The 13,701-nt window shown below is 34.9% G+C and overlaps 1 protein-coding gene across 1 annotated transcript in view; it reads right to left on the bottom strand.

The window, feature by feature from the left end:
- Positions 1–13,701, bottom strand: part of LOC106457434 (multiple PDZ domain protein-like) — a gene marked incomplete at its 3' end in the record, with an annotated part of 26,527 nt that overhangs the window by 5,627 nt on the left and 7,199 nt on the right. Inside the window, exons 2-4 of the mRNA XM_013916847.2 lie at positions 7,850–7,975; positions 7,206–7,357; positions 1,219–1,458 (exon numbers count right to left, since the gene is read on the bottom strand). Coding sequence (XP_013772301.2) covers positions 1,219–1,458; positions 7,206–7,357; positions 7,850–7,865 — 408 coding nt within the window. The remainder of the gene's footprint in view (positions 1–1,218; positions 1,459–7,205; positions 7,358–7,849; positions 7,976–13,701) is intronic.

Here is a 13,701-nt window from a genome sequence, read left to right as displayed (position 1 = left end):
CGGAACCTTACCTTTCCTTTCCTAGTTTGTTTGGTTTTCCGTCGTAGCTTGTCTTACTAAAGTTAAAATAGTGCACATGTCGTGCACGCACGGTGATAATATAAGTAATAATATCCAGGTGCACACCCTCAGGGTCCACTTAGTATGAGTGCAAAATTTACTAGGTTTTTAGTATTATTTGTCTTAGTGCTGTGGCAGTCACATATTCTTTCCTATGTGGTTTTTCCCTACCTTGCCTCATAAAAAGATGCGCACACGCGCATGCACGTGGACAAGTAATAATAATCAGGTGCACACCCTCAGGGTTCACTTAGTATGTGTGAAAAATTTCAGGTTTCTAGGTTCTTTCCTATTGGAGTTATAGTGGTCACACGCACACAGACCCACAGACACGCCCTTTTATTATTATAGATGTGTTCAAGCACCATTTTGTTTTATTATGTTTTTTCAAAGACCATTGTATATGTTAAAGCTCCACTTTGTGTGATGTGTGCTGAAGCTCCACTTTCTTGATAATGTATTACGGCTTCACTTTGCGCTTGCCTAATTCTATTATTATTAAACATGTATTCAACCTTCCATTTTATATTTCATGTGATTAATATCCAAATTGTTTTATGACATGTTAAATAACTATGCTTTATTTCATGCTCAATTGCACCTTGTTTCATTAGGTGTTTAACTCCTTTTGTTTCACTCAAAACTTTTAACTCTTGATATACTTTAATATGTGTTTAATCATTTATGTTATTTTTCATGTATCCCAACCCCGTTTTATTAATCTACAGGGTGTTCGAAAAGTCTAGAATCATAGGAACTTCAACGAATTTTACAGAATGGGTTCCACATGCTGTCCTTATAATTTAACAAGAGTTTGGATTAACAGCAGGATTAACTCGACATTCTCATGCTTTGACAGCGCCACAATCATTCACATATCCGAAATTAAGAAAAGCTGCAAATAACCTATGGTTCCAGACTTTTCGGACACCCTGCACTGCTTAGTTTCATTCTGTGTGTACATTTTGATGTCAATGAATTAACAAAAGGAAATAAATATTAATAATTAACCAAGACTTTATCAATTTTGAAAGGGATAATGCTGCAAAATACATTACTTGAACAATAAAATGGTTCGTATGGGCTTCTGCTGCATTTCTCGATATTTTCAAATGAAATATAGAAAAAAAAATATGTTGGAATAAGCAGAAAACTCACCGGAAAGGCGTGCATTTTGGTTCCAGTAGAATGTTCTTCAAATAAAGGTACACCACTGTCTGAAATAGAATAAAGAACTGAGCCTGGGGAATGTAAGTCGAAATAATTCCATGTGGAAATGACAGAGTTGGAGTCGACTTCGTTTAGTTGAAGTTCGCCAGTGTTTGGCACAATATGGAAATCCATAGGAAGTATTTGTGGATTTCTGAACATTTCATCCTTTAACCTTTTCAGTGATTCCTTAAAAAATCATCAATGATTTACTTAAAATATAAATACTTAGGTAGACAACTAAACTGGTACAGATAAAAGCAATAAGTAGAAATATGCACAAATACATCGATATCCAAATTAAATAACAGAAATGATAGGAGAGTAGATGAAAAATAAACTTGATAGTCAGAATGAACTATACATCAGTCAACTCATATTGATCTGCATTAAAACCGAATATATTTTGCTAAATACACAGAGAGAAAATTACTGTTTTTGAGAAAACTGTTTCGTGATAATTTGAAAGAAACTTTTGTCACGACAGGAAATATAAATCGTATTTTATACAGTCACATATAACAATTATGCACGCATTTAAAGGTGTAATTATCACTACAGCTCTTAATAACTACATAAATTACCTTTCTCTTTTGTTAAATGTGTTGTGATTAGGACGGAAACAAAACCTAAACTTATGTCGTGCAAGAGACTTAGTGAATTACAAATTTATTCTCTGCTCTGCGGGATCACGGGAAGTGTGCAAACACTGGTTAATTTCTGATTCGTTTGAGCTTTGTTTCAAAGTTCCGTCAGGGGTATTTCTGGAAAGTGACTTTTATTGCCATTTAAAATTTTCGTGTTAGAATTCGTAATTGGTTAAGATCTTTTGTTTTTAAGTTGAAATGATTTAGGTAAATTAAGTATGACCCTAAAAGCGAAATGAAGAAAACTGTGTAAAATACTCTTCTTCAATGTGCTGTGTGGCCTCTTTGTAAACACAACTAACACATGGTTCCATAGTCTAATGACTCATGGGAAGTTACTCCTTCCTTAGAATAACTTTAGAATAATTTTAGCTCCAACTATACCGCAATCTTAAGAGAAACAAACTAACCCTAACTTTAAGATTACGAAACATTAGCCACAATATTAAACGTTACTTGTATTCAGTTTTTTCTTGTATCTTCTGTTTATTTTCCTGAGAGATGTATTAGAGCTGGACTCGATCAGCATAGTTTTAAAGTCCGTAAACTCTTGTACTTTTCCATATTACTTGTTCACGTTGCAATAAAAAAAGGTAGGTAAAGTATTCCCCAATTTTTCTTGTTTAATTTACATACTTTTCCATTACATCTTTAAAGGATTTTTCCTTTTATATAACTTGTATTTATATATATATATATATATATATAAATATATATATAGCATCTTTATATGGCTGACCTTTTAATTCTAAATTGTTTGATTTTGCACATGTGAAATGTTTTGATCAGATATCACTGTTTTTATTTACATTGCAATTTTCATTTTCAATAACAGAAAACCTTGATTTTAATGAAAATTCATTATTATTTTTAGCTATATATGTATGTGTGTGCTTGTGTGTGTATGCCATTTTTAACTGTTGTATTTTTTATTTATGTATGACATATATTACTTAATTTTAAAATATATAAAAATGAAATTTCCATGCAAAAGTGAGATTTGTACATCATCAGGTGACACTGCAACAGATACTTAATATTTGCCTAGCACATCAAACTTTGACTTTAGCCTTTCCATCCTTTCCTAAATGCTAAAGTCATTTTCTGTTTTAATGCAGATCGCATTTATGCTTCAAGTGGTTGCGAGTTCCATTAAGAAGTATGGAACACGTTTTCCCCTTGTTTACTATGCATTCTGCAGACGTTAAGCCGACTGAGTTCCCTAGTTCAAATCAATATTAACCTGTATGATTGGTGTATGTCTGTTTGTTTTGCTGCAAGGAAAAGAATAAGAAGTGTACCATTGGTTGGCAGATCAATTCTCTTAATCTAAAATAAATGTTTTAAATGTGACGTCTAGACATATTCTTATGTTTCTTACTTATCTTTCTGTTAGGAACAGCCGTGGCAATATCCCATATATGACCCAAAGTCTTAACCCGTGCCCATAGTAACTAATCCCCCATGGAGTTTCAGTTTAAATTATGAGGGCTTATAATATTTAAACCCGGGGTTTGATACCCGCAATGAGCACAATGCGGTAAGCTTATGCTTTGAATAGTTTCACTGGGTCCACTGCTGCACCTCTAGACATTCTGTACGCTGAAACTAATGGTTTTTCACCATTCATGAACCATATTACTGAAACTGCAATAACTTATTTCTATGTTTAGAAAAGATAATCCCTTTTCATACAAAAAGGGAAAATTTTATTATCATACTAGCGAAAGTACCCGACTTCGAACGGGTTTATTAGGTTGATTTATTCTAGATGACTATGTCAGTGTGTGTATTCTTAACTCATTTTAGCATAAAAATATTACCTATATACTTTTTTTGCTCCTTTACGGGATGTGGCCTGTTTATAAGGATAACCTTCCCTCTGACTTGTCCTCTGATTTTAAACTTAAATAATAAAAACAAATCTCTTTTAATTAATGGAGCCTCTAAATTAGAAAATAACAATTTTATTCAATTTTGTAGTTTATGCATTTCATTTTATACTTTCAGTACATAGCCTCTCAACTAAAATATTAGGTTAGACTTTTATTGCTAATCAACATGAGATAAAAGCCATTGTTGGAACGCATTGTTACAAAAATGCACTGGTTTTTCTATACATTAAAAGTTGTTATACAAGGAACCACTTCTTTCTGTGTAGTTTTTCGCTAGCTTGCCTCATTAAAAAGATGCGCATGCAAAATTTCAGGTCTCTAGGTTTCTCTTGGAGATATGGAAGTCACACATACACAGACACGCTCGTCCACTTGCACACACGTGCGTGTCTGTCTGTGATTTCTATTTGTAATATTTGTTTGCTTGTAGTTATTTACAAAGATACACAATGGGCTATCTGTGCTCCGCCCACCACGGGTATCGAAACCAGGTTTCTAGCGTTTTAAGTCTGCAGACATACCGCTTTGCCACTGGGAGGCTATTTGTAATATAAGAATCCACTTCTTTTTTATGAGAATTTATTGCTAGCTTTCCTCATTAAAAAGATGCGCATGCGCGCTCACATGTGCATATTTCCTTCCTATATGCTTTTTCGCATAAATAGATGCCCATACACGTAGATACGTAATAATACCCAGGTGCAAACCCTCAGGGTCCACTTAACATGAGTGAAAATTTTCAGGTTTCTAGGTTTTTCTTCCTCTTGGATCTATGGTGGTCACACATACACAAACACGCAAGCGTGCACGAACAACACAATAGTGATTTCTATTTGCACATTTTTTTGTGATTTCTATTTCTAATGTTCAGGTTCTTTCATCTCGGAGCTATGGCGGTCACACTTCTTTTCTACGTGGTTTTTCGCATAAAAGGATGGGCACGCGCATGCGCAAACTCATGTATATAAGTAATAATACCCCAGGGCCCAATTAATACGGTGGAAAAATGTTAGGTATCTAGGTTCTTTGCTCTTGCTGCCATGCATAACAAAGAATGCAAGAAGCCAATATTTCTCCATTACAAATCACACCAACCAGAACGAATAAAAAAGACGTGCATGCGCGCACGCACATGGATAAGTAATAATACCCAGATGCACACCGCACACGTGCGTACATGAGCGTCTGTCTGTCTCTGTGTGATTTCTATTTCTAATATTAGGAACCACTTTTTTCTATGTGGTTTTTTTGCTAGTTTACCTCATTAAAAACATAAGATAAGTGATACCCAGGTATATACCGTCAGTATGGGTGCAAAATTTTAGGTATTTAGATTTTTTCTTCTTGGAGCTATGGCGGTCACACTTCTTTTGTTTGTGTTTTTTGCTAGCTTGCCTCATTAAAAAAATGCGCACGCGCACGTACATGGACAAGTAATAATACCCAGGTGCACACTCTCAGAGTCCACTTAGTATGTGTGCAAAATTTCAGGTATCTAGATTCTTTACTTTTGGAGTTATGGCAGTCACACACACATGCCCTTTTATTATTATAGGTGTGTTTTTGTTTAGTAAGGCCTTTTTTTCTAAAATGAATTATTTTTATTTTTATCTTCATTAAAACTTCATTTGTCCACTAGCGAAAGTACCCGGTTTCGCTCGAGTTATAAGGTTGATGTATTCTAGATGACTATGTCACTGTGTATATTCTGAACCTATTTTAGCATGGAGGAACAGTCAAAAATATTTTAAACATTTTTATTGTGATATATTGTGAGATAATCTAGCCTAGTAAAAATATCGATCGAATTTTAAACTTAAATAATAAAAACAAATAATAAAAACAAACCTCTTTAATCAACAGAGACTCTAAATTAGGAAACAACAATTTTATTTTTCAATTTTTTAGTTTATACATTTCATTTTCTACTTTCAGTACATAGACTAACAACAATGCTAGGTTATACTTTTATTACTAAACAACATAACATAAAAGCCATTGTTGGTACGCATTGTTACCAAAACGCAATGGCTTTTTCTATATATTCTGTGTGGTTTTTCTCTAGCTTGACACATAAAAAGATGCGCACGCATGCACGCACACGTGCGTATTTGTCTGTCTGTCTGTGATTTATATTAGTAATATAAGGAATCACTTCATTTCTATATGTTTTTCTCTAGCTTGCCCCATTATGCATACACGTGGATAAGTAATAATACCCAGGTGCAAACCCTCATGGTCCACTTAGTACAGGTGCAGGATTGCAGGTTTCTAGATTCTTTCCTCTTTGAGATATGGCGGTAACATATTCTTTTCTTTGACGTTTTTTTTAAATGAGTTAATAATATTTTTACCTTTATTAAAACCGTATTTGTCCATTTAAGCATTTTGCGTTTAACGTCGGAAAAGAGCAAAAAGACAAACGACAAATACTTCAATGTTTTTACTACTCTATGAATGCTTATTTCTCTTAATCTATAACATAGATAATTCATTTTAATATGGTATATTATTTTAAAGTTAACTGAAAAAATATTCCAACGGTTAGTGCAAGTTATCAATAAACCATCATGCCATTCCCTTGCCCCCCAGTAGCTCAGCGGTAATGTGAAGGCTCATAACGCAAAAAACAGGTTTGATACCCGTGGTTGGCAGAACACAGATAGATCATTGTGTATCTTTACGTTTAACAACTAACAAACAAACAAGATATGTCATTCCCTCATTTCAGATTTTCTATATTCACTAAGGTTCCTAAGGCATCAGTTTTAATCTAGTAGCTTTGAAGACCAAATGACCATTAAAATTATCAAATATATGCTACCGTTCTCAAACCATAACGCAGGTTATTATCTACCAGTAAACTTTATTTCTTACCGATCTACCTTTGTTTACTATATGCTTTGCCTCTTCAACAAAGAGTAGAAGAACAACAATAATTTTACCATTTTTTGACTAAAACACACAGGGATCTGTTGTTTGTAATGTATTTAGATGTGTTCAGAAACATTAGAATAGTGGTTTGTTTGTTTGTAGTTAAGCACAAAGCTACACAATGGGCTATCTGTGCTCTGCCCACCACGGGTATTGAAACCCGATTTCTAGCTCTGTAAGTCAACAAACATACCGCTGTGCTACGGGGGGCACACGGTAATGTTACTTCACTTTCCAATTTGGTTAAGAGTCACTGCTGTGTCTCTAGGTGAGCTGGGGGCATCAATGTTATATGTAATTAATTTAAATAAATAATTATTTTAAAACTACAATAACTAATATCAAAATATATTAGATATGTATTATAACATATTTTGCGACAAAACGAATGCAAAATTTTGACATACAGAACTACGATGGAGACTGTTCTGAACTATTTTGAAAAGGTAACACAACTTACAAGAATCTTTACGTAAGTTACGAGGGCAGGGTGTTCTAACACTGACTTGATGTTATGTATATCGTCTTCTACGTTCGATTTATCGTGATTCTTTTCAGACTTCATTAACAGGTGACCAAGTATATCTAGAGAACTTATAGCCTTATAGAGACCTGAAAATGACAAATAAACCACAAACAATGTTTCAAATACATGCGCACATACACATATATAATACGTTAATGAGTACTATTGTTATTCCGCTTGAATGTATTTTAGGTTTTATTTGTTTTCAGGCTACATCAGATGCTTAGTAACTGACCTACGCTTCAATTAATGGAACTGATGAATCTTGATTAATATTCAAGACAGTAGATGAGGAATTTGTACACAGCATATTAAATGTATTATTAACAAATATACACCATTCACGTTATGATATAATATGTGCTCCTATTATTTTTTCGTTGTAATTAACTACGTCAGTAGATGTATGTTACACGTTAACACATTGTTTTTGCTGTTCAGTTAATTATAGATTCAAGATTTAAAACATTGTTTAATCTTCAATAAATGTTGGATTATTATACAAAGACGTAATAGTTATAGGGATATTGTAATTCAATAAGTAAACATGTACAGCTTTAATAGATTAGTGGAATCACCTTCTGAAGTTAGCATTCTTCGTCAAGTTGGTGTCAGAGATATTTTGAAATATTTCCTACAATAAGAGGCAGGTGCAGTGTAACGCCGTTTATCTTCCTCTTCAAGTCTTCTTCTTCTTTGTTAATCTTCAGAAAACAAAATCATATACGAATTTGAGAGTACCTTACTTGGGATGAAAATACATAAAAATACAAATTTATATCATAACATTTACAGTCAGAAACGTATGTTACAATGTATGTCAATAAAAGCAAATTCAGATGATATTAATACTCCAGAAGAAACCAAATTTCGCACATTATTTAAATGCTTAGGTTTCACTATAAACAGATATAAGAACAATAGTAAATATACGTAGTAAATATAAATAGGATGAGGCATGTCTTGGTCAGTATTTCAAACAAACACAGAATACAACAGAAATTTAACACTTTTTGACTTCGTTATACTGGGCGATGTTTATTTGTTTGTTTTTTAGAAAATTCTGCCTTTACAGTCAATATTATTTTCACTTTCCCCAGCATATGACTCAAACTAAACAGTCATTATGTGGTTTAAGAAATATTGCGCCAGTATCGATCTCAAACAAATTGCAACTAATACCTTTATCATATTTAATTTTAGAATTTGATATTTTTGGTAATTTTAATATGAAAGCTCTATGTAAAACGTGGGCTAAACTTTAGGGGTACAAATCCCAAGATTCAGAAACACTCATATCTGATTTAGAATTAGTGGCCAGAGGGAGAGAAGTTTGTCAGCAGTATCAGCCGCATACGCAACAATTCTTATCCAATAGTGGGATTGACTTTCATAATTATAACAGCGCCCTCTACAAAAACAACAAAAAAAGGTCGAGTGTGAAAAACGGTTCGGCGGCTGTGACCATTTTTCTCAGTCATATAAAATTGCTAACATCTACTAAATGATACGCCCGAGTTCACTGTTTCCTCTTCGAGTTACTAGGTAGAAAAATATTCAGCTTTAAAAATAAATGAAGCATAGAGACCTTTAGTTTTTTACAGTAATAAAATAACTGATATATTATGAAGAGTTAGTGCGCAATAATTCACTGTTTTGTTTGAGATTTTAAATAAAGTTTATAAGACGAAATGAGTAGGAATAAAAGAGAATGTTTTTTTAACCTATGTGTACCAGAGGCAACCCATAGTCTCTCCTAGCAATTTACTATCCCCCCACACACACCCTAAAAAAAGGGGGCTTACCCAATGATGTTTGAAAAGTGTCCTATTTTATCAATGAGCTACTGTTCATTTAATTTGCTCTGCACATTGCTGCTCAGCAGCATGTCACAACTCAAACCTTGCACCTTCTGATCTCTAGCCCTATACTCTAGGCCATGATCAGCTCAGATTTATAATAATATATCAATACATTTGCCTTAAAAACGTTGCTGGCTCTTCATTTATACAAACATTTCTTTTATATATATTTCCAAAATAACAGCAGTAATATTTAAAAATTCTTTAATCCAGGTCCAAAAATAAAGAAAAATAATGGTAACTATGTGCCAAAAATCAGATAATTTTACATATCAAAATTTATAAAGAATTAGTAGTTTAATAATCAAAGTACGCTCAAATGTTTTAGTGACAAAACATCATTACAGGGTGTGTATGATGGATTGTTCCTGTAAAAATAGTAATTAAAACGAATGTATTCATGACGTACAAGAAAAACGCTTAGTAACCCTGATCTATATTAAACGAATGCTAGTATGTTCTACTTTCTAAGCGATAATAAAAACGTGAATATTACGCTTTCATTTTGCGCATAAAAAAACAGAAAGAAAAACTTACTAGAAGTGAGTACCTCTCGTGCGAGATACACATCAAGAAACACAAAAATAAAATGAGTTTTCTGGCAATTAATATTCTTCCATTTTGTTTTCATGTTTCTTGATATGTATCACGAAGAGTTTTCTGGCAATGAATATTCATCCTTCGTTATACATATCAAGAAACACAAAAACAAAATGAGTTATCTGGCAATGAATATTCTTCCTTGGTGATGCATATCAAGAAACACAAGGAAGGGATTTTTCTGGCAGTAAATATTCTTCGTTCGAGGTGAATACTCTTTTTTTCGTGTGATTGAAGAAACATGTCTTCAATTTTAAAATCTATATTGAAACGAAGATGGTATGCTATGCCATGTTTTGTCAGCAACTGAACACAGAAAAAGTGAAGATACAAAGAAGTTTTCTTATTCATTTTTAAAGTAGTCCAAGAGCAGAATGCTACGATGTAACTTAACTCTGTAACATTCTTGCCACGATATTACTTACTTTAAAACCAGTCTCGCAATGTAATTCAAGATAGACGAGAAAACAACACAGATGTCATATTCAATTCTATAATATCTTCTAATTCTTTTATTAAAGACATAGCTTTCAAGCAAGCGTTTGGAAAGGAACTGATTTCGGCGCTTTGGATATAATCCATCAATTATTTTCCGAATTACCATTAGTAAAGGTAAGCAACAAGAAATGGATATGACAGTAATATCAATCACAATATGTACCTAGTTTTACAAGTCTCGTTTCTTTTTACAACGAACTGATCGTCTAATATTTTTCGGCTATGTTAAAGGCGGTGTTTAAAATCACACGATTCGCCAGATGGAATTAACACTTCCTACAAAAAAAAAAAGATTTTAATAAAGAGAAAAGTCTGGCACAATGTTATGATGCAACTTTGGTAAGGTACTAGAAAAGGATGTGATCGACTGTTCAAACTTGTAGTAGGAAGCCACAAATTCCTATTTTAATTACCCAGTCACGAGTTAAAGCGAAACAGAAAATCACGAAGCTCATTAGAAAGTTTAAGTAATAAGTCATGGTTCAAAGCATAGTAGAAAATCGTTCATTTCATTAGAAGATTTAATTCAAAAGTCGTGGTTTAAAGCCGGGTACAAAAGTCACGTAGTTCAATTGAAGGTTTAATTCCAAATCCATCTTTTACAAATATTCATTGTATTATACTTAATTATATTGTGTTATATCCCATTAGCTTATATGTAGTTTAAGCTAAGGCGCAAAAAAGCATTAAAATGTCATTTTGAAAGCCTGATTAATCAAAAAATATTCTAGTGGTACTCCCTTGGACTAATAATGCTGTATGTAATAAAGGGATATAATGTAATGAGCAATATAATCACACGTCAATCCTACAGTTACTTCATTACAAAGTACTAGACTTTGTAAACCTGGTACATGTTTGGTGATATCGAGGACCATAGTATATAACACAGAGAAAAACACCTTTTTTTACATTGAATAACGAAAGAAGCGTAACATCAAATCAATTTCCTTTCAAGCAGATGCTACAGAAGATTTCTGTCATCTTGTGATTGGATACTATCTATGTTTACGGGGGCATTCCTACCTTAAACGTTTGAACTTTTGACTCGATCCTGTCCTAGTAGTGTCAGATGTATTTTTCTAATCATAACTCTCCCTATAATGTCCCTGTCCTATCCATCATTCATGTCGTAACTTCCCTGTCCTAAATATCTCACTGGGTAATGGCGTGGCCTGGTGGTTAAGGCACTCGACTCACAATCTGAAGATTGCGGATTCGAATATCCGTCATTGAACATACTCTCTATTTCAGTCTTGGGAGCGTTATAATGTGACAGTCAATTCCACTAGTTGTTGGTGAAAGAGTAGCCAAAAGTTGGCTGTGGATTGAGTTGACTAGATGCCTAGTCTATCACTGCGAAATTAGGGACGGCTACCGCAGATAGCTCTCGTGTAGCTCTGCGCAAAATTTAAGCCAGCAAGCAGACTGTCCCCTACTAACGCCGCTGGTACTTATCGACGGACTACCATTCGACTTCTCTCCTCTGGATACCACCAACTTTATCCGCAGATACAAGCCTCAAACCCGCGTATTTCCTGAACGCACCCGTCGTCACCCCAAGGGAGGTATATCCTTCAGCCCAGGACACTCGAAGATCTCCCTTACCTTTGCTGCCCTTGGTCTTCAAACCCACTCTTCACATGCCAACCCCCAAACGCCAGTCTCTACACAGTATTTCTAAGAAACATTCACCTATCCTTTACAACAAAAGAAATCCATTAAGCCTTCGTAACTTCAACCAACTCATCGATCCACGCAGTTCACCGAATCACATCCACGAAAACAGGTTCACCCTCTCATTTCAAACCCTCGAAACTTCAACCAACTCATCGATCCAATGCAGTTCACCGAATCACATCCAAGAAAACAGGTTCACCTTCTCATTTCAAGCCCTTGACGCTTCAACCAAGTCATCGATCCACGCAGTTCACCGAATCACATCCAAGAAAACAGGTTCACCTTCTCATTTCAAGCCCTCGAAACTTCAACCAACTCATAGATCCAAGCAGTTCACCGAATCACATCCAAGAAAACAGGTTCACCCTCTCATTTCAAGCCCTCGAAACTTCAACCAACTCATCGATCCACGCAGTTCACCGAATCACATCCAAGAAAACAGGTTCACCCTCTCATTTCAAGCCCTCGAAACTTCAACCAACTCATAGATCCAAGCAGTTCACCGAATCACATCCAAGAAAACAGGTTCACCCTCTCATTTCATGAAAGTCGTCACGACTTCTAAACTAACTGCAGACTTCATCCTCACCCACGGATGCTCTCTTGAATTCTACCATTTCAAAGGAGAGAAATCATACCGGAAGCCTCGCCCACCCCTATCCTTACCAGTTCACCCCCCTCCCCAAGCTCATCTTTCACAACACCCGAACGACAACCGCTGCCTAACAGAACTCTACTACCCAACCTATCACATCAGACCAAGCAACTCAAACTTCGCCCACATCTGAGACAGAAACACAAGACAAGACAACCCAAACTACCTCTACAAGAAGGAAAAAAGTACCCAGACCCAGCCACCAGTCCTAGCAGTAACCAACGACGCATATGAACAAACCAGCAACCCGAACCTCAGTCTAGTTCCACATTCTGCACCCTCCTCGTCAAACTCACCCAACGCTCTTGTAATCCTCCTCCTTGACATACCCGACGAACCTTTTCTTCCTCTCCGCCCACTTACCAACAACACCAACGACTTTGCGCTGTCACAACCATACTACAGTAAAATTCTGGCAAACATCAGAAGAATGCAAAACTCTTAAAACTTTCGAAGGAAGCCAAGAATCCCATTCATCTAGTACCAAATGTTACACGCTGTTTTGTGACCCTTGTGTTACCATATCTTGCCACGTGCACAGACTCACTAAAGATAAAATTAAAAGGCTAATCAACAGAACTTATACATAAATTAATGTGAGAATGGTTTTTAAACTTCAAAGAAGAATTCGAAATTTCTTTTACATTAAAGACAATATCCCGTCACTCAAGTTCCAATGTCATATACAAATATTCATGTCCTCGCTGTAAGAAAGATTATATGGGTTAAACTATATTAACGCTTGAAATGTGGGTTAAAGAACAGTCGACGTGCTGTAATATGTACAATAGCATGCATGCCATTCTAGTATTCCTGCTCATAGCAACCAGTTTATAATTATTGTTCCAGTTTTTCGTGAGGGGATACTATAAAAACCAAAGATGCATAATTCGAATGAAACCACCATTAACTTAGGACTAAAATGAAAGCCGATCTGCTTTACCCACTCTTCTAATTCTCGAAAAACCTTAAGAAACAAAATAAAGAAATACACTGAGTGGTCACAAGTAAATAGACACCTAATTTTTCGTCATTTAACTGGTTTATGCTAACTAATTTGTGTTCACAGAGCACTATATAAATGAAAATGGTCCGCACACTAATTATCTTGTGCTACAACATTCCTAGAACTCAA

This window comes from Limulus polyphemus, unplaced genomic scaffold (genome assembly GCF_000517525.1).
Source record: "Limulus polyphemus unplaced genomic scaffold, Limulus_polyphemus-2.1.2 Scaffold330, whole genome shotgun sequence".
NCBI classification, from domain to species: domain Eukaryota; kingdom Metazoa; phylum Arthropoda; class Merostomata; order Xiphosura; family Limulidae; genus Limulus; species Limulus polyphemus.
Note: the sequence above shows the minus strand (reverse complement) of the source record. Positions and strands in the feature narration are given on the sequence as shown.